The 21,796-nt window shown below is 41.3% G+C and overlaps 1 protein-coding gene across 3 annotated transcripts in view; it reads left to right on the top strand.

The window, feature by feature from the left end:
- Positions 1-21,796, top strand: part of KAT2B (lysine acetyltransferase 2B) — an 89,001-nt gene that overhangs the window by 48,860 nt on the left and 18,345 nt on the right. For all 3 annotated transcript variants that reach the window (XM_081971644.1, XM_081971643.1, XM_081971645.1), the window contains exon 7: positions 2,441-2,547. In XM_081971644.1, the coding sequence (XP_081827770.1) occupies positions 2,441-2,547 (107 nt within the window). The remainder of the gene's footprint in view (positions 1-2,440; positions 2,548-21,796) is intronic.

The following is a 21,796-nucleotide window of genomic DNA, read 5'->3' as shown; positions in this document are numbered from 1 at the left end:
GGAGGCTTCCCTGAAGCCTTCGGAACACTTAAAATGACCCTCCGAGCAAACTGGAAGTGACTTCCTGTTTGCTCGGAGGGTCGTTTTAAGCGCTCCGAAGGTGTGAGGGAAGCCTCTGGATGGTCCATGAAGCCTTTGGAATGCTTAAAACGACCCGCCTCGCATGCCTTGACAAATGGCTCCACGTGCCACCTGTGGCACGCGTGCCATAGGTTCGCCATCACTGTTATATAGGCTTATTTAAAACTTACCAATTGAATTCAGTTGATCTTCTTCCAAGGTAAGTGATTTAGCAATATCAGCCTCACAGTTAAGCATGTGTAATTAGAATTAAATCCCAAGGTGATCAATAGATCACTCCCTTGTCTTTAGGACTGCAGCCATACAATTAAATCTCATAGTTTTGTTAACTCAAAAATAGGTTGCATTATGTTTTAGCAGGTTTAATTCCTAGAATAAAATACATAGCTAATATACTATAGCTGGAATGATAATTGTTATGGATAACAACAATAATCATTCCAATTATATGGGAGCTTTGGAATAGAAAGCAAAAAATTTTCATCAGTTCAGTGTAAGAAAAAAAATACATATTCCTTTTAATATATGGGTTGAGCCATTACATATTTGTAAAATTTATTCTTGCAATCATTAATATTATTACTCTGGGGTTGCTTAACTAAACTGCCTGGCTAAATTGGTGAAACTGCCATTTAGAATTCTGGGTGGGTTCTTATTTTTCAAAGCAGAGTCTTCAACAGACAGCAAGGAAAGAATGTAACAGGCATGCTTTAAAGAGTTGAAGGTTATAAATATCTTTAAGACTACTCGTCTTAAATATAAATATCAGTTTAACAATCAGGAGAGTACCTTGCAAGGGGAAAGTGATGCCAGGGGAAGCTTAAGCACTCCAAAATGGTTCTGTTACCTGTTGTGATGTGCGATATCAGCTACTATTTGTTTTCAGAGCTTGTTAAGATTAGAAAACCAAAACCAAAGCTTTTAGGATGAACGTCCATTTATGGTTTGTTTATTTCTATAAATGGTTTCATTTCTGGTTTTTTTCCTTAAATTATTCTTATTAAAATAGATTTTGCTGGGTTTTTTTTGCTGGTATAATTTGGTATAATTCCTTTGGGAATTTATTCTGGATTGTTTGATGTGGCTTAATTCCTCATTCCCCATCTTGTTGCAGTCTTGTATATAAAAATGCATAAATATATATTTAAAATACAGTACTTACATATGAAATAATATTAAGCCATTTGGTAATTATGGCTAGAAAATGTATAGTTTATTTTTCTACTTCTTTGTCCCAAACTAAAATCCACTAAACTCTTAAGTAAATATTTAAGGAATAAAATATAGCTTTCATAGATACAGGGAAACAGTTTTTAAATGATGTCTTTGAGGAAAATAATATCCTTAAAATTTAGAAGGATTTTTTTTATAAAAGCAAAATGTAATGGCCTGCTGGGCTTCATAACGTTTGCTTTATTGCCACCTAGTGGTCCTCTGGAAGTCTGCATTACAAATATATAGCCACAGCTTCCATTCATCTCTGAAAAGTAACCATATTCCCCTCCCAGATCATTAGCCTCTTAGGCTACCACCTTCCAATCAGTAGTTACTTATAATATTTAGAAGAAAACAAGGCTTTTAAAGTAGAATTGATAAAAGTACCATACTTCTAATTCATCTCTTGTCTCATACATACATCTCATACATACATACATACTGGTTAAGATGCTGGACTAGAAGCAAGGAACCCAAGTTTTAATTCTTTTCTTAGGCAAGGAGGCCAGATGATGATTTTGAGCAATCACTTAATCTGACAGTGAGCGGTCAAAATACATCTATTTACCAGCTCTCAGGGTGGGTTATATAGTCCACAACTTCAGTATAGACATCTTCATCTCACATAAGATTTGTTTGGACTGATAATATATCTTCACATTGATTGATGGATTCATTCATTAGCTGCCATCAAATCAGTGTCAACTTAGATATATACCCTTTTTCTGTGATCACCTGTCCCCTAATCTGGTATACTAAATATTCCAATGGCATCCCCATCTGCATGGTGAATTCATCTACCATGTTACTGGACATCCACTTCTTTATCCCTATGACATTCTAAGAAAGTGAATGTTGACCTTTGAAGAAGCAGGATGGAAACAGTAATGATGCTCTTGAAATTTGATGTTGGACAAAATGCTTAAAAGCATCATGGATTGCTAAGAAAACAAACAAATACATCACCAAACAAATCAAGCCAAATTTCTTATTCAAGGTACAAATGATCAAAATGTTCTGTTTATCTTGCAAATACCTAGCCTCTCTGGGGAAGATTCTAGTGCTGAGCCAAGTATAAAGAAGTGTATGTTATCTTGGTAGATTACACTGTGTACATTAATACTGCTTTGACTTCTGTGTTAAGGTTCCTGTCCATGTTGGAGGAAGAGGTATACAGTCAAAATTCTCCTATCTGGGATCCAGATTTCATAACTTCCACTTCTCAAAGCAGCCAACTAGGCATCCAAACAGGTAAATATTGTAGTGCAAAACAAAGTGAGGACCAAAATAGATTCCGTGTTAACATTATTCACTTAATGGACAGTTTTGTCCCACTTATAAATGCATAAAGATTGTTTTTTAATTTAATTTGAATATCATTTACATAGCATTTACAATTATGATTCTTCTATTTTATTTATTAAATTTATATGAATTTCCTCATTGTCAAACAACTCTGCTTGATTTACATGCATCATAAAAGCAAAGGTACACAAAATTAAACATTAAAATTAACAGAAATTTAATAAGTTAAAAAAAACAGATCAATACAGGAGGCAGGAGCATTTTCCTAGTCAACCAACCACCTTCAACACTGAATATCCCACCAGGACTCGGGGCTGTCAGGGGAAAAAAACACCCTGTTAGAGATCGATGAACCGTGGCTGATTCCCTTCTGCATATCTTTTGAGATATTGAGAAAAATAAGTCTTTAAAAATATTCTAATTAATAAACAAACTTTAATAATAAAATAAAACAGAAAATAACTAATTGGTTACATTTTGATAATGAAAAGCTTCGTTAGCCAAAGTTGGCTGCCGAACAAAGAAGAGAGGAATTTTGGAATGTGTAACGCGTGCGCAATAAATCACTTTCAGATAAGAACCCTTTTTTGTTTTATGACCTGCGCAATAAAGCTTTCTTAGTTTAACTCTTGAGTGTCAGTTTAGGCAGTTCAGGCCTAGCAAACCTTTTAACATCGTGACACCCCTTCTTTTGCTAGTCTGGGCTGACGTCATCAAATCATCAATTAAGGCACATCTTCTTTCGCAGATACTCGTGTTGATTTGCGGCGAGTGGTTTGTTAAGCATGTCTGCAATCTGATCATGTGTAGAAACATATTGCAATTTAACAAAACCTTGCTTAACTAATTGCTTTGTGTTTTGATAACGAATGTCAATGTGTCTGGACCTAGAACCTGTAAAATGTGACTCAGAAATATAAACAACAGATACATTATCTTCCATCACGGTGATTGGTCGAATCGGACGTGTCCAGATATCTGTGATCAAAGCATCAAACCACGTTAGAGAATTACAAGCATCTGAAACACAAGCATATTCAGCTTCAGTAGATGAACATGAAACAAAACTCTGTTTTCTCACTTGCCAGTAAACAGGACAACCATTTAGGAACATCATGTAACCAGAAGTGCTTTTGCGTGACTTCTTGTCGCTCGCCCAGTCGGCGTCGGCAAAACAAATCAGCTTTGGTTGATCAGTGTGTGTTGGTTCTAGCAATAACTTCATGTGTTTAGTGTGTTTTAGGTATTTCAACAACTTCTTAATGCATGACCAATGAAATTGTGTTGCCTTACCTACGTGTCGTGATAAAAGATTAACACTAAGTGCGATGTCAGGTCTGGTCCAACTACTAATGTATAATAGTGAACCAATGACTGAACGATAAAGTGTTTGATCCTCGAACTCAGGACTTGGTTCATGTGTTAAGTTGTGAAAATCTGTTTGCATGGGTGTCTTTGTTGTGCTAGCATCTTTCATGTTGCAATGATGTAGAATGTGATCAATTTTCTCTTCTTGTGAAAGACTAAACCCCTTCTGTGTCTTTTCAATTTGAACACCTAAATAAGTGCTAATGTGTCCTAAAGATTTTAGTGTGAAGTATCTCTGCAAACTTTTGGCAAAAATCTCACTCATTTTCTTATTTGGACCAATATAAACAATATCATCAACATAAACAAGAATTATCTCATATGCATTGTTAGATCTTTTTGTGAACACGCATTCATCAGTTTCGGACTTAATAAAGCCCATTGAATTTAGTTTGTCAGTAAGACATAAATACCACATTAAACCTGACTGTTTCAGACCATAAAGACTTTTGTTCAGAAACCAGGTATCCCCTTCTTGCTTTCGGAATCCTGGAGGGCTTCTCACGTAGATCTCTTCATCTAGGTCTGCATGTAGATAAGCTGTGTCCACATCAAATTGGAAAACTTCTAAACCAAGAATAGTTGCAGTGGTTAAGGCAATTTTTACACTTTCAGTTCTGACTGTTGGTGAGTAAGTGTTTGTGTAGTCCTCAGGATAACGTTGAGCGAAACCCTGAGCTACCAGTCTGGCTTTGTATAAAGACTCACCATTCGGTTTCTTCTTGATTCTGTAGACCCATCGGGTGCCAATGACTTTCTTGTTTGCTGGAGGTTTTGCAGGTGTGAATACATTAAGTTTCTTTAAACTGTCCATTTCATCCTGCATTGCATCATACCACTTGTCTTGTTCTGAATCAGGAAGCTGTTTGATTTGTGTGAATGTCTCTGGAGGAAGAGTAACGTTGCAAATCAAAGGTACTGGTGTTTTTGTCAGTTGCCATGAATAACGTTGTGGAGGGATTCCTTTTGTGGCCCTCTTGGAGCGTCTAGGAACAACAGACCAGTCTTCTTCTTCTTCATCATCATCCTCGTCCTCACGTTCGTCGCTAGCATCAGCATCCGCGGCTTGAGAAGACGGAACATCAGGTTGTGAAGAACTGGTAGAAGGAATATCTGCCTGCAAATTATCATCAGGCTGCATGGCATCTGGAACACCATCTCTAGGAAAATAAACTTCAGGATCATTGGAATGAATCCTGGACCAGTCAATATCTTCCTCAAAATTAGCAGATTGTGAAATGACAATCACATGTTTAGTATCAATGAATTTGTACCATTTTGAATTATCATCAATACCCATAAATCTCAGTCTCTTTGCTACTGTACCTCCCTTTCTTCTTTGACTTAAGGGAGTGTTCACCATAGCATATGAACCAAAAATATGGAGGTTCTTGAGATTAGGCTTGTAGCCATACAGCATGTAGAAAGGAGTTTGATTGATTACACTGCTCCAAGTACGGTTGACAATGTAATTTGCATATTTGATTGCTTCACCCCAGTATGCGTTACTGAGATTGGCATCTTCTAGAAGACAACGCATCATGGTTTGTAGAACCCCTTGTCTTCTTTCTACGACTCCGTTATGAGCCGGTGTATATGGAGCAGATGTCTGATGAAGAATTCCATTCTTACGCATCCAGTCCTGGAAACGCTGAGACATGAATTCTGCACCACGGTCACTCTGGATTCTGGCGATGCGAACTTGGTATTGTGTAGAAACAAACGCTGCAAAGTCTTTAAAGATCTGAAAAGTCTCAGATTTCTCTCTCATAGGATATACAAATCCATATCTAGAATGATTATCTACAATTGTTAAAAAATACTTTCTGCCACCAAGTGTTGGTGGGAAAGGACCCACTATGTCAGTGTGTACCAAATCAAAAATGCGTGTTGACCGGCGTGTAGCGTGTTTGGGAATTGCAGCCGCCTTGGATTTAGCCTTTTTGCAAACCGCACAATCCAAAAACACCTTACACCCCTTTAGATCCAAACCTTTTGCGAACTCCGGCATCTTTCTAAGAACACGGAAACTGGCATGCCCCAATCTTCTGTGCCACTTGTGAATACACCTGGAATGCAAAGGTTTACCAGTTAGTGAATTCTCAACATTAACAGTTTCATGAGGACCCTCAGGCTTGCTTTGAGCAATCTGTTTCTGTTTTCTTTGTTTGTTGGCTTTAGGAGCCTTTGGCACAGTAACGCTTTCTCTCTCTGGGACAACTCTCTCTGGGTTTGCGTTGTGCCTTTTTGGAGTTTGCATACTTGCCTGTGCTTGCCCTTTAGGCTTTGGCTTTAAGTAATAAACACCACCAATCAGCATGGTTTCAGCAACAATATCACCATCTTTAACTAAGTAACTTGCTTTTTCGAGGTGGTGAACCTGGAACTTTAACTCTCTAGACAAGTGACTTTGACTAAGCAAATTACTGGTTGCTGAAGGTATGTAATAAACATCAGGGATGTGTGTATCGAGCTCTTCAATGTAAACAGTTCCTTTTCCCATAACCTTGCAAGTGTGGTTGGTGAAGGAATACAGTTCTCGATACTCGGGCTCTGGTTCGCCCATCTCTGTGAAAAGTTCCCTTCTGTGGGTAACGTGCACAGCTGCTCCACTATCTAAAGTCCACAAAAGACGTCTGTCGAACTTTGGATCAGGTTGTGGAACGTTGGTTATGGCCAGTGTTGCAAGCGGAGCTTGTGGATCACGCCTTGGACCACGACGACCTTGTCTTCCGCCTCTACCTCTGCCTCTGGAATCTGTTCCTCTGGGCTGGTACGTGACGGGAGCTGGAACTCGTTGGGGACAATCCCGGGTGTCATGTCCCACACGGTTGCAGGTGTAGCATTTTGGCATCCTTGGAGCGTAGCCTCTTCCTCGGAAGGGACGTCTGGCTGGAGCCTTTGGTGCTGGAGGCCGTTGCAGATGTGGGGTAGCTAACCTGATAGCTTCGTCTTCCACTAAAAGTCTGCAAACGTGGTTAACTGTGCGTTGAGCAATAGGCACGTAGTTAATCTTTGCAACAGCATCTTTCCATTCATAATTCAATGAGTTAATGATGATGCTAATCATTTGGATATCATCGATTACATGGCCATTTTGTCTCAATTCACTTCTCATTCTTTTCAGTTTGGTCAAATGTCCACCAATTCGTTCACCAGGTTTCAACTTCGAACCATGGAACTCAGACATGAGCAAACATGAGGATTCAATTGAAACGGGCCTGTAGCAATCTTCCAAAATAGCCCATATTTCTTGGGCAGTTGCATCAGGTGGAAAGATACCTTGGATCTCAATTTCCATTGACATGAGTAAAGTCGTGATAGCTCTGTTTTCAAGGTTTCTTATTGCAGGTGTCCAGGGTTGACGGGGAGGATCAAAAACCATGGAATATGTGCCTTCTCTTCGAAGCAAGAGCGCAATTTCACTGACCCAGGCTTTATAATTCTCTCCTGACTCCTTTAATTTGGACTCACCAGTCAAGGGGGTGACTGTGAATACCTGCTGAGGAACAATTTGTTGCTCTGGTTGCAAAGCTGGTTGTTGAACCAGGGGATGCTGGGGTTGCATCATTGGCCTTTGCGTGGCAACATCAAATTGGCTTCCTCGAATTCGCCTTTGGCTTTGCCTTTTTCCATCTAGGGAGGATTCAACGCCGCCAGGGGGTGTTGAAGACTTAACCTCTGGAGACAAAGTTTTGGCTTCTAAAGGACTCATAGACATATCTCTGAAAATCTGGTCCAATTGCTTAATCTTTTGCTGTAATAATTTTTCTCCGCCAGCAGATGGCAGTGCAGCTTCACTTTTTGGCTGCCTCTCCTTTCTATACGTATGCTGAAGTTCAATGGGCTCAAAGGGACCACGTGACCTCGGTGACGTGTACATGTCTCTTTGTTCTAATTGACCAGTGAACTCTGTGGGGTGTGTCTTAGGCTGTTGTTTTGAAGAAGACAAGATGGCGTCCTCAGACATTTTGGGAGTGGGGGAGCTTCTTCTACTTCGCTTTATTTCGTTAAAACACACTCTCGCCTCCCTAACATATTTTTCTAAACGTTCTATTTGATATAGATAGCTTTGCATTTCTTGCTCATCTGGGGAGATGTCATAAACTTTGCTTTCTGCGTGGGAGGATTTTAACTCTGCCGGCAGTTGCCGTTTAGACTTTTGCCGTTCATTAATTGTATCTTGATAATGAGGGACATTTACTGACCTCAGTCCGTAGATCTTGCCTTCTGTAACTCTTTCCCCCATTTCTGGCTCGGCACCTGAAGAATCTTGCTCCTCTGTATCCGAGGGAGCCTCTTTGTCAGAGGAAGCTGATTCATCTGTGTTCGCCCCATCTTTCTTTTTCTTTCTCTTCTTCGACATGGCTAATTAGGCTTAGTCGGTTATCTTTAGATAGCATGAAGGGAAAATACAGCCATAAATTGTAACCATCTCAGCTGGTATCATCAAAAAGCCAAAACTCTGCTACCAAGTTGTCAACCAAACCTCTGCTACCAAGTTGTCAGGGGAAAAAAACACCCTGTTAGAGATCGATGAACCGTGGCTGATTCCCTTCTGCATATCTTTTGAGATATTGAGAAAAATAAGTCTTTAAAAATATTCTAATTAATAAACAAACTTTAATAATAAAATAAAACAGAAAATAACTAATTGGTTACATTTTGATAATGAAAAGCTTCGTTAGCCAAAGTTGGCTGCCGAACAAAGAAGAGAGGAATTTTGGAATGTGTAACGCGTGCGCAATAAATCACTTTCAGATAAGAACCCTTTTTTGTTTTATGACCTGCGCAATAAAGCTTTCTTAGTTTAACTCTTGAGTGTCAGTTTAGGCAGTTCAGGCCTAGCAAACCTTTTAACATCGTGACAGGGGCCAATCAGCAGAGCCACATTTTGAGGCTCTTACAGAAGGCAAAGATGATAGGGGGCGGAATGGGACAACTTGCCGCAGCCAACATGGCACAGCCAGCTCCCTGCCACCAGCTAGCCACTGCCAAGTCTCCCCTATTGACTCATCAAGTCGCTGCAAGACAACTTCATATGGCCAATTTGCTGTGGGGACAACTTGCCATGGGCAGCCAGAGGGAGAACCGAGTGGGTGGGCGAGCAAGCAGGTGAGGAGAGAACAGGGTGGTGGCAGGGGGCTTCCCATTTTCACATCGCTGCTGCTGCTGTGCTGGGCTCTGGGCCAAAAAACCTGAGAACTATGGTGTCGTTAAGACGGGGCAGATGAGAGGGAGGCAGTGGCTGTCAGAGACATCCCCTGCCACCACCACACAGAGCTCTGGGATAAAGAGGCCAGTTTCGGTGGTGCTGGGATGTGTGAAAATAGGACACCTCTGTCCACTGCTACCTTCCCACTGCTCAACCGCCCACTGATTTCAGCGGTAGTGGCAGGGGATGTGAAAATGGGAAGCCCGCTGCTCCACCAATCTGCGCTGTATCCACCTGCTTGCTCACCCACCCACCTTGGTCTGTCTCTGATGTCCTGCACGAATTGTCCCTGGGTTGAGTTGGCCATACAGAATTTTCTTGCAGCAATTTAGTGGCCTTGAGCTGGCTACTCCAAATTGTCCTAAACCTGTAGAGGAGTATCTCCTCTGGAGGGCTGCAGTGTTTCAGAGAACATCATGTTTTGATGCAATTTTGTCCAGGTAAAATCTTTTAGAGAGTCCTTGTTTAATAAGAAACAGGCAGGAGGTATGTAGTTAGATTTTTATTTAACACCTTTCTACAGAAGTGGAGACACATTTACTTAAATTTACACAATATCAACACATGAGAATATGTGTAGCTCCATTCTGAATTGTGGATTTTTGGTTCTCTGAGCTTGGTTGTTTTCTTGAAGATTGTTTACTACCAGTAACATCAGTATGTGGGAAACTGAGCTTTGCTGTTTATATGCAGCAGTTTGCCTGGCCAAGTTTAGTAGAGATGTTGTTTCCTCCTTAGTAGTTCCTTGATTAGGGCATTATTTCCTGTCTGATAGTTGATTTCGTTCTGTTTCCTATATCAGGATTTTAGTTGTTTGTGAAGATGTGTTCTAGGTTGTAGTTCCCCATCCATGTTTTTGATTGTGTATTTTAAATAATACGTAAAATGGGGCTGTATCTCTGTGTCTATTGATGGCTTATTTGGGTGAATGCCATGCTCCTAGGAATTCCCTTGCATTTTTTTATTTGGCTTGATCAATAACATTAACAGTTTCCCAGTTGGAATGAGTTTTTGTCATGTCTTTGACTGCCAGCAAGATGTTCATGGAAAGCAATCTGCTAGTCTTTTTTCCATCAGCCTACTTAGTGTTTACACTGTACGATGAGTCCAATTTTTCCTCTTTGGCTGCTGAGTCTTTTGGTTTGCTTAAGATGTTTTGGAGGGATTTTGTTGCTTGGTGAGCTTCAGTGATGATGAATGGTTATACCTAGTAGTCCGTTGCATTGTCTCAGAGATGTTTTTGATGTATGAGAACACTTTTTTTGTGTAGCTGTAATAGTTGAACATTCTACTTAGCCATTTTTTTGATAAAGTTGCTGGATATCTTTTGGACAGTGAATTATAGGTGGTCTGCTTTCCCTTTTTGATATTCCAGGTTACTATTATGAGTTTGCTCTCATCTGAATAATGCTTGTATGCAGTTCCTCTTGTGAGTGGTTGGGTTGTTGTTTTGACAGTGAAGCTCTAATGTGAGCTAAGTTTTAATAAATGTGAGTTTCTAATTTGCCAGTGTTTCTTAGCTCATGAGAGTTTCCATGAAGGATAATATGGTGTTGCCTTCTTTTGAAACTTTATTTCTGTATTCCAATATGTTGTATATTGTCTCATATATCTTCTCTACTGTTCCTGTTTTAATATGACAGAGACATAAGGAAGAGACAGCACCAGGTAAATAGGGAAGATACAATAAGAGAGACAAGGAATATCAAGGAGGAAGTCATATGCCCACCAAGATTAGCAGGACAATTTACTATTTATATATAAACGCTATCAAATCCCATTCTCACTTGCACTGATAATGTTACCTAGCCTGGTAATAAAGTGTCTGCAAAAAAACAACAACCCCGAAACAAAACAGGAACACGTTAGGAGAGCATTAAGAACCAACAATTCAAAGTGCAATTGTTGACCTGACAAACTACAAGAAGCTAAGACTACTCATCTTAAATATGTAGCTATTTGTTAATAATAATAATACTTCATGCTATGCAAAATTTATATAACAGTTCCCTCAAGAGTTTGAAACATTGTATTGTGATTCTTTAGTTCTTCAGTTGAGAGCTTCACTTGCTTTCGTTAGGGTAATTCTCACATTGGCTCAGATTAAATTCAAGGCATGACATCTGGAAAACAGTTCTAAATTCAAAATGAAAACCAGACTAACTTCAAATGCTAGAACATAAAGACTTAAAAGCAATTTCTAAATTTTAGATAAGAGCAAGTGAAATGGTATCCAGAAAAAAATCAGATTGGCTACAAAAAACAATTTACTTGGAGAAATTGAACCTAATAATGCTAGATATTGAAATCACCAAGGATTAGATTTTGGAAAAAATCACTAGACAGTGTCCGTTAGTTACCTTTAGCAAGGACTGGGCTGAGAGGCCACAGGCCTGATTTGTTAGATACTTATTTTGCAAGGGTTGGTCACCTCTCAACATATCATATGAGTAGATGTTCAGATTTTGGGATTTCTGGTTAATAGTTTTAGATGAAAGAAACAGGAATTATTCCAATTAATTAATTCCAATTAATGCTTATTATAGTCATAAACCAGCACAAAAAATTAAACATTAAAATAAAGCAAAACTGAACAGAACCAAACAGGACAGGGCATGATAATATGTTACGATTGACAATGAAATTAATGGGTGACCAAAGTCTGCCTAATTTTACAGATAATGTAACAAAACTTAGCTACATTCAGAGTAACTGAATCATACTGATCCAACAATAGTAGTTTGACGTAAACATGTTCAGAGTTTCCTGGATATTTAATCAGGTAAGGTATCTGCGAGTCCCTGGGGGGGACACGACAATATAACAGGATATGAGCTGCAGTTTTAATGATCCCTTCTCCACAGGGGCACAGCTTCATCTCATATGGAACTTTTTTATATTGGCCCTCCAGAACTACTGTGGGCAGAGCATTCCAACATGCTAAAATTAATGTCCTCTGAAATTTAGAGACAGTTATGCAATACAAATATCTTGCTGTTTTGTGATGTGGGGGGTGGGGGAAGGTCCTGTCTGTTTAAGAAAACTTTCTTGGGTAAAATGGGTCCTGCTGAATTTCTTGGTCTTGAATGTGTTTTTTAAATACACTAAGTGCATGCTCATAGCCCATCATTAGGAACTCCTGGGAGAGACAGAGATGTTGCTGTTTTAATACAATAGCATTAATCCATGTTAATCTGTAGCTGTGCCTCACGCCGTAAAATATATTGGAAACAAATGGGTCTACTTGCATATTGCAAGCCTTTAGAAATTTAAACCAGAGCTTTTCAAGTGGGGCAGCAGAGGAATAGGGTCATAGCTGGGCACTGAAGAGTAGATGTACATGAGCCTTTGCTGAAAATAGCTTTGGTGCTGCTTCCTCCTCTAGTGAAATAGAATGATTGGATCAGTTACTGTTTTTTGAGAATTTTTTATAACATAGTTTTGATGCACACTGCATTTGGTGGAACAATAGAAAATCATGCCCAGATATTTGAAGATTTTAACTTGTTCAATATTCTGGTCCTCCAAGCATACTATTTGGGTCTCTCTGCAAAAATAAAAAAATAAAAAAAAAAATAGAATTTTGGTTTTACTACAATTGATTTTGAAAGCTTGCTCTGAGCAATACCTTGTCAAGGCATTAGTTGGACTCAGCTGGAGTCCAATTAATTTTTATGGCAGAAGTGTTTTATCATCTGCATATAACAAGATAACAATATGTCTGTTAGCTAATTTTGGTGGGTGGTTACTCTAATTTTATTCATTCTGGTCACAAGTGAATTTCTATATAAATTAAACAGAGGAAGGGCTAAAATATGTACCTGCCTCACTCCTCTTTGAATTTGAATCTCATCAGTATATTGTCCTTGCATACTACTCCAATGGACTTTGAATCCGGAGTTCTTATAGAGGTTATACATAGGCAAAAGTTACTGTCTATTAATGGTGGTTTTTCCTGAGCATAGCTCTGGGAACTAAATGCAGGCCTAAAATCAACAAATCTAGTATACAGTGTAGAATCTGCTTTAGATGTGTATTTTCAGCCAGATGTTGAAATATGAGGGCATGCCCATATATAGAGTATCCAGACCTAAAGCCTATTTGCTTATCAGCCAGCTATGAATCAATGCAATCAACTAATTTATTATATAGGTGTCTGTATATAGCTTGCTTATTATGCTTAACAAGTTGCTAGACCTGTAATTTTCAAGCAAATCTTGTGTGCCCTTTTTGTATACAGGCACAATAATAGTTAAGCTCCAGTCCTCAGGAATCTCTGCAGTGTGATCAATAATATAGATAAAGCAGGCAGGCAAGAACAGGGGTCCATCAGCCTATATTATTTCACAATATTTCAGGTGTAGTAAAGTTGGTGCCTGGGGTTTTACCAGTCTTTAACTGTTTTACAAGCTTCTTTATTTCAGCATTTGTGACAGGGGCCCTTTTGGGAAGCTCTGAGATCTAAATCATATTTGGAGGGCTCTTCTTGTAGATATAATTCTCTGAAGTGGTTTTCCCACACAGATGCAGATAAGTGGTGAGAAGCAGAAGAGATCTCTCGATTGGACGAGAAGCTATCAAGTGTAATAATAAAGTAGAATTTCTTGCTTGGGAGGTCCTAGTGAAGTTTTTATCTTATTTTGTTTAAAAAGATGTTTACATTGTTTCTTCAGGAGCTTATAATCCTGAATACAATGCTCAGCTGGTTTGTCTTTCTATAAATTGGATCCCTTGATCAGTTTACTCTTGGCCTCAAGACATTCTATGCCAGACCAGGGTTGGGAGAGAAAAACCCTACCTAGGTTTAGGTTTAGGTTTATTAAATTTATAGACCGCCCCCTCTCCCCGCAGGGACTCGGGGCGGTGTACAGACCGTTCATATATAAAAACAACAAAACATGACATAAAACACGAGACAGAACAACACAAACATACAGTCTATATATATAACCCAAACTAATTAAATAATTAAAACAATTCTAAAACCAATTTAAAACCCCAAAATTTAAAATTTAAAAAGCCATCCAGGAAGGTCAGTAGTGAGTGTTACTAGTTATTACAATTAGGCCAGGCCAGCTAGTCGAAACAGGTGGGTCTTGAGTTTCTTACGGAAGGAGCGGAGGTCCAAGGTAGTTCTAATATCGGGGGGGGGAGGTCGTTCCAGAGGGTTGGGGCCATCACAGAGAAGGCCCTACTCCTAGGCACCGCCCGCCCGCACTGCTTAGCGGAAGGTACCCAGAGGAGTCCCTCTCTGTGAGAGCGGATTGGTCGCAGGGATGTGTGGGGTAGAATGCGATCCCGCAGGTAACTAGGTCCCGAGCCACCTGTTTGTTTTTCTTTCTTCCTTGAGACTTAAGTGGAAAGTACTGGCTGGAATAACTGCACTAATTGGGAGAATGTCTGTAAGAGTGAATTCTCAAATCTCTCTTTGACTGTAGTAGAATGGAGATGCATCACTGCTTCAAATTGAAGCACGTGAGAGATTTGCTTACTAGGTTGTTAAGACCATTTGTACAGACCATTCAGAGTTTTGAATTCAGTTCTGAAATTGCAATGTTCTATTTCTGTAAAACAGTTGTTAAATGCTTTTATGATTGTCATATCTGAGAAGTGATTGCTTTCAGGCTGGTTAGCTAAGTAAAAAAATTCTTCAGACATAATTAAGTGCTGTAAGACCAGAGTATAATCAATAAGGGGGAGGGTCTTGATCCGGCCCAATGAGAGAATTCACCACGGGTACTGAAAGATCCATTCAGTAAGTGTAGAATTAGTTTGGTTTTAGTTTGTAGAAGGCACAATCCCTTGTAACATCCTTTAAATCTGTGAAATTTTGGGTTAATATAGGGGGCATTACAGCTGGTTTGATGGAACTGAGTGAAAAGTGCCTTATCACTCAATCCTATCCTTGCAATGAAGTCGCCTAAAACAATTACATAAGATGAGGTATTATTTGATATGAGAATACTTACCTATGCTTCAAATTTGGACCATAAACTATTAAATTGGGATCTGTTTAGAGATGATGGAAGATAAACAGTAATAATTTAACATTATTAAATTTTAACAGCATAGACATTGCATAATGCTTCATAGGATCTAGCTGTATAACATTTAGGCATTGCTTAATTGAGACTTATATACATTGTGTGCACAATTATTAGGCAAGTGAGTATTTTAACCATATCATTTTTATACATATTTTCCATCCTCATGCCAAATAAATTTGAATGCTTAGTGGATATAAGCATATCAAGTGATGGGTATTTGTGTAATAAGGGAGGGCGTGGCTTAAGGAAATCAACCTCCCGTATCAAGGTATGCATAATTATCAGACACTTTCTTTTCCAAAGGCAAAATGGGCCAAAAAAGATACTTAACTGACTTTAAAAATTCTGAAAACTGCACAGTCTTTCAGAGGGATGCAGCACACTTTAAATTGCTAAAATATAGGGACATGAACACAGAATCATCAAATGTTTTGTTGCAAATAGTCAACAGGATCACAAGAAACTTGTTGAGAAAAAAAAGATGTACATTAACTGCCAAAAGCTACCAGAAACCCATTATACTCCAGTGCTGTTATATTCCAGAACTGCAATCTACCTGAAGGGCCCAGAAGACATGGCCAAGGTAAGAAAGGCTGAACAAGATACATAAGTTGAAACAACAAGACTGGGCCATGAAATATTTGAAGACAGATTTTTCAAAGATTTTATAGACTGATGAGATGAGAGACACTCTTGATGGATCAGATGGATGGACCTGTGGCTGGATCAATAACGGGCACAGAGTTTCACTTCGACTCAGAAACCAGCAAGGTGGAGATGGGGTACTGGTATTGGGTACTGGTACAGGGCTGGTATTATCAAAGATGAGCTGCTTGAACCTTTTCGGGTTGCAGATGGATTCAAAATCAACTCCCAAACCTATTGCCAGTTTTTAGAAAACACTTCCTGCATCTTTCAAGAAGACCGTGATTTTTATGCAGGACAATGCACCATCGCATGCATCAAATACTCCACTGCGTAGCTAGTCAGTAAAGGCCTTAAGGATGAAAGAATAATGACATGGCCCCCTTCCTTACCTGACCTAAACCCTGTTGAGAACTTGTGGGCCCTTCTTAAATGGGAGATTTACACTGAAAAGAAACAGTACACCTCTCTGAATAGTGTCTGGTAGATTGTGGTTGCTGCTGCATAAAAAGTTGATCATCAACAGATCAAAAACTGACAGACTCCATAAATGGAAGTCTTATGACTATTATTGAAAAGAAGTATGGCTATATTGGTCACTGATTTTTTTTTGAACTGTCAGAAATGTTTATTTGTACATTTTGAGTTGCTTGTTTATTATTCTCTCTTTAACAGACACAAAGAGTGAGATGAGCAAATTTTGATTTTTCATTTAGTTGTATAATAATTCTGCACACTAATAGTTGCCCAATAATTATGCACATATAGATATACTCCTAAGAAAGTCAAAATATCACTTTTACTTTCTTAAATATTCAGGTTTGAGGTTCATTAACATTTTGGATTGTCAAAGGGCACTGTAGTTGTTCAATAATAAAATTAATCCTCCAAAATACAACTTGCCTAATAATAATGCATTCAGTGTACAGGTAGTCCTCTACTTGTGATCACAGCTAACCTAAAATTTCTGTGACTAAATGAGACAATTGTTAAGTGAATTTTGCCCCACTTTATGATGTTTCTTACCACAGTTGTAAGTGAATCACTGTAGTTGTTAAGTTAGTAATACAGTTGTTAAGTGAATCTGGCTCTCCCATTGACTTTGCTTGTCAGAAGTTTGCAAAAGGTGATCACATGACCCCAGGTCACTGCAATCATCATAAATATGAGTCAGTTGCCAAGCATCCAAATTTTGATCACATGACCACGAGGATGCTGCAATGCTCATAAGTGTGAAAAACAGTCTTAAGTCACTTTTTTCAGTGCCATTGTAACTTCTAATAGTTACTAAATAAGCTGTTGTAAATAGAGGACTACCTGTACTTAAACTGCCACATTATCTGCCTTATCTGCTCCAGCAGCTTGTGAAAGTGAAAGGGATTTGTACCCATTTACATACAGATTATTGTCAAACCAAGTTTCTTGAAGCAGAAATAAGAGAATTCAGCAATGTAATTTGTAAACAAAGTCTTAAGATTTGGCATTTCATGAAAAGATAGTTAGGAATTTAGGAGCATACAATTGTCAGTCTGAATTCCCAGGAGTAGCAATTGCTAAAGGCAGATCATGAGTGACAGTGGAAACACAAGTTACTTCATGGTGTTGGTTATTAAGATCAGCTGTTAAAGAAATAGTTTTATTATAAATGTCAGAGCAGTATCAGTATCAATATTGATAACAATACCTCTGGTATATAAACAGTGCTTTGCAATGCAAGGTCCGTAACCAACAAGGCCCCCCTCATTAATGAGTTGATCTCTGAGGGGGAGCTGGACCTTGCAGGGATAACGGAGACCTGGTTGGGCCACGAGGGTGGTTTACCCCTCGTGGAAATGTGCCCACCAGGTTTCCGTGCATTCCATCAGCCGCGGGCCCTGGGTAAGGGTGGTGGGGTGGCGGTAGTTATACGGGAAGGTCTAGAGCCGAGGGAGTTCACTGTTCCTCAGATATCCGGGTGTGAGTCCCTTGGTGTGAAATGGGGCCCAGGGAGGCAGTTGGGTTTGCTGATTGTATACTTGGCTCATCAGCGGCCCTGCCCGAGCTCCTCGAGCTGATCTCGGAGACGGCGGTTGAGATCCCCAAGCTTGTGGTTATGGGGGATTTCAACCTGCCGTCGACGGGAGCAGCATCTGAGGTGGCTCGGGAGTTCATGGCTTCCATGACAGCCATGGGCCTGACCCAGTTAATTCAGGGCCCCACACACGAAGGCGGCCACACATTGGACCTTGTTTTTGTATCTGAGCAGTGGACGAGTGATCTGGGTATAGGGGACTTAGTTGTTACACCCCTGTCATGGTCAGATCACTCATGTCTCCGGCTGGACTTCCCTGGCGCTACCCCCCACCGCGAGGAGGCGGGACCAGACGGTCTAAGCTGGTAGCGCCCCAAGCACCTGATGGAGCCGGATAGGTTCCAGACGGAGCTTGGGCCACTACCTGTAGCCCTGACCCGCGCTCGGTCGGAGGACCTAGCGGCCGCCTGGAATAGGGCGGCGGCTGGGGCCTTGGACCGGGTTGCGCCTTTGCGACCTCTCCTGCGGCAGCGACCCACCCGGGCTCCTTGGTATACCGAGGAGCTGAGGGTGATGAAGCGCCATAGGAGACGTCTAGAGAGCAGGTGGAGGTCCTCACGCTACGAATCTGATCGAACACAGGTAAGAGCCTACTTACGGACCTACCTTGTGGCATTAAGGGCGGCCAAACGTAGATATTGCGCCGCTCTTATTGCGTCCGCGGATAACCGCCCTGCCGCCCTGTTTAGGGTGACCCGCTCCCTCTTGTCACAGAGGACGCAGGGGGCACCCTTGCAGGGCAGAGCAGAGGAGTTTGGGGAATATCTGCAGGACAAAGTCGCTCAGATCCGGAGCGGATGGGCCCCCCTCAGTGGACCGGACGGGCCGCCAACAGCGAGTCTTGTGAGACCATCCTGGGAGGAGTTTGATTCTGTTGCCCCCGAGGATTTGGATAGGTTGCGTGGACGGCTGCGACCCACCACATGTTTAATGGACCCATGTCCCTCCTGGTTGGTACTGGCATCTTGGGAGGTGACCCGAGGCTGGCTTCTGGGCCTGGTGAATGCCTCATTGGGTGAGGGATCCTTACCAATCGCCTTGAAGGAGGCGGTGGTGAGGCCCTTACTTAAGAGGCCTTCACTCGACCCAATGGAGCTAGCTAATTATCGTCCAGTCTCCAACCTTCCCTTTCTAGCGAAGGTTGTTGAGATTGTGGTGGCGCAGCAGTTTCCACGACACCTTGACGAATCCGATTATCTAGACTCACGCCAGTCCAGCTTCCGACCCGGGCACAGCACAGAGACAGCCTTGGTCGCGTTGGTTGATGATCTCTGGAGGGCCAGAGATAGAGGTTGTTCCTCTATCCTGGTCCTATTAGACCTCTCGGCGGCTTTTGATACCATCGACCATGGTATCCTATTGCGCCGGTTGGAGGGGATGGGAGTCGGAGGTACCGTTTTGCGGTGGTTCGGCTCCTACCTCTCCGACCGAAGCAATGTGTGTTGACAGGGGGACAGAGGTCGACCCCGAGGCCACTCACTTGTGGAGTGCCACAGGGGTCGGTCCTCTCGCCTCTCCTGTTCAACACATATGTGAAGCCGCTGGGTGAGATCATCCGTGGTTTTGGGGTTGAGTATCACCTCTACGCTGATGATACTCAGCTGTATATTTCAACCCCAAACCACCCCAACAAGGCTGTCGAAGTGATGTCCCGGTGTTTGGAAGCCGTCGGGGTCTGGATGGGGGACAACAGACTTAAACTCAACCCCTCCAAGACTGAGTGGCTGTGGCTACCGGCATCTCGGTTCAGCCAGCTGATTCCATCGCTGGCCATAGGGGGCGAACAATTGCCCCCTGTGGAACGGGCGCACAATTTGGGCGTCCTCCTTGATGCCCGGCTGTCAATGGATGACCATGTGGCAGCCGTGGCGAGGGGGGCGTTCCACCAGGTTCGCCTGGTGCGCCAATTGCGCCCCCTACTGGACCGGGATGCCCTACGCACGGTCACTCATGCGCTGGTGACGTCCCGCCTGGATTACTGCAACGCTCTCTACATGGGGCTGCCCTTGGGACGCGCCCGGAGACTGCAGTTAGTTCAGAACGCAGCCGCGCGGGCTGTGATGGGGAGTACGAGGTACTCCCACGTAACACCTCTCCTGCGCGAGCTGCACTGGCTACCTGTGGTTTTTCGGGTGTGTTTCAAGGTGCTGATTACCATCTTTAAAGCGCTCCATGGCACGGGACCTAGTTACTTGCGGGATCGCATCCTCCCACATACATCCCTGCGGCCAATTCACTCACACAGGGAGGGACTTCTCCTGGTGCCGTCCACTAGGCAATGCCAACGGGCGACACCAAGGAGTAGGGCCTTCTCTGTGATGGGCCCAACCCTCTGGAATGACCTCCCCCCCGACATTAGAACCACTACTGACCTCCGCTCCTTCCGGCAAAAATTGAAGACCCACCTGTTCTGATTAGCAGGCCTGGCATAATCACAACTGTCCCTCCTGGCAAATGTTTTATTATTTTTAGGGGTATTGTTTTTAATATTGTGTCTATTTTAGGGGTTTAAAACTTATATTTATATTAGCTTTGTACAGTTCTTTTAATTACATTTTAACCTCCTCCATGCCAACTGTACATATTTAACTTTTTATTGTATTTTGTTATATTCTGCACGGACTGTACACCGCCCCGAGTCCCTTTTGGGAGAGGGGGCGGTCTAGAAGCATTAAATATAAATAAAATATAAATAAATAAAAAGTTGTTTTGAGGTTCAACTTTCTTCTTCCTAGATTGTAATTGTTGTTTTTCTTTATCATGAGCGTCAGTATTCCACAGACTGAGGTCTGGTACAGGTGTCTCTGGATCTGTGATTCTCACTACTGCTGGTGATGACGCAGATATGAGAACAATAGAACATAATGTATTCAAATGTAATCAATAGCTCATGACTTGGTTTTTACTTGAGGTCTCTACTTAGCAAGGTAGCTTGCTTGATCCATTAAATTCTTCACCAAATTGATTTCCTTTTGTTGTGATGTTTGTCTGCCCACAATGGGGCTAAAGTTCCTTCTTTTTTTGTTTTGTTTTGTTTTGTAGGTATAGTGGAAAATGAGCTTGTCAGCTTTTCAGCAAAAGAGCAGCTAGGGGGTAGTAGAGTATTGGAAGACTCAGTTGCAAGAGTCACTGACTGAAGCATTGATTTTGCTGCTTCAAGCTTATATATGATGGTTTGTTGCTTTTCCTAGAGAGGTCGCCAAATAACTGTCCTAGTTCTTCCTCATCCTCCATAGACTCGGCTGATGTCAGTATCTTTGTTTTAATTAAATCAAGGGCATTATGCCTCTTTTGCTTATCTGAGTCTGACCTTGGAGTTGGTGGAACATTTCTGCTGTATAGGTATTGGCTGGCTGATTTCATTAGCTCTAGGACTTGCTGCCCTTCCTTATGTGATTGGCTTTCCTCCCCAAGTTTAGCAGAGGCTGTACACATGTAGGTGTAATTTGAAAGCCCCTTAAGAAATATCTGTTTAAAGATCATCGAAGAGAGTGTTAAATGACTAAAAGCTAGTTTTATTCTTTCAAGACCTTGCCATATGGAGCCAGGAGATTTCAGTAAGTTTGGCTGGAATATACTCTACAGGGAAGCAGTTGTGAAAGGGAGTAAAGTACTATTATTTTATTTTCCCACCTAACTTCGTTGAGAGGATTAATTGCCACCTGCAGCAAAATCCTGTGACGTTGTAAAACTAGCTTATCCTTGGCAATTTCCATACATATGAGTCTTGTGCATATGTGAGTATTTTGAGAGTGTTCTGGAGCAGCTGGATTGGTGACTGGCTTCATGTCAGATTTAGTTATATTATTTTCCATTATAGCTTTAAGTTTATCTACTTTCTGATTGACA

The sequence above is a fragment of the Natrix helvetica genome (genome assembly GCF_964273705.1).
Source record: "Natrix helvetica genome assembly, chromosome: Z".
In the NCBI taxonomy this organism is placed as follows: Eukaryota; Metazoa; Chordata; class Lepidosauria; order Squamata; family Natricidae; genus Natrix; species Natrix helvetica.
This window is presented reverse-complemented; position numbering and strand designations above follow the sequence as displayed.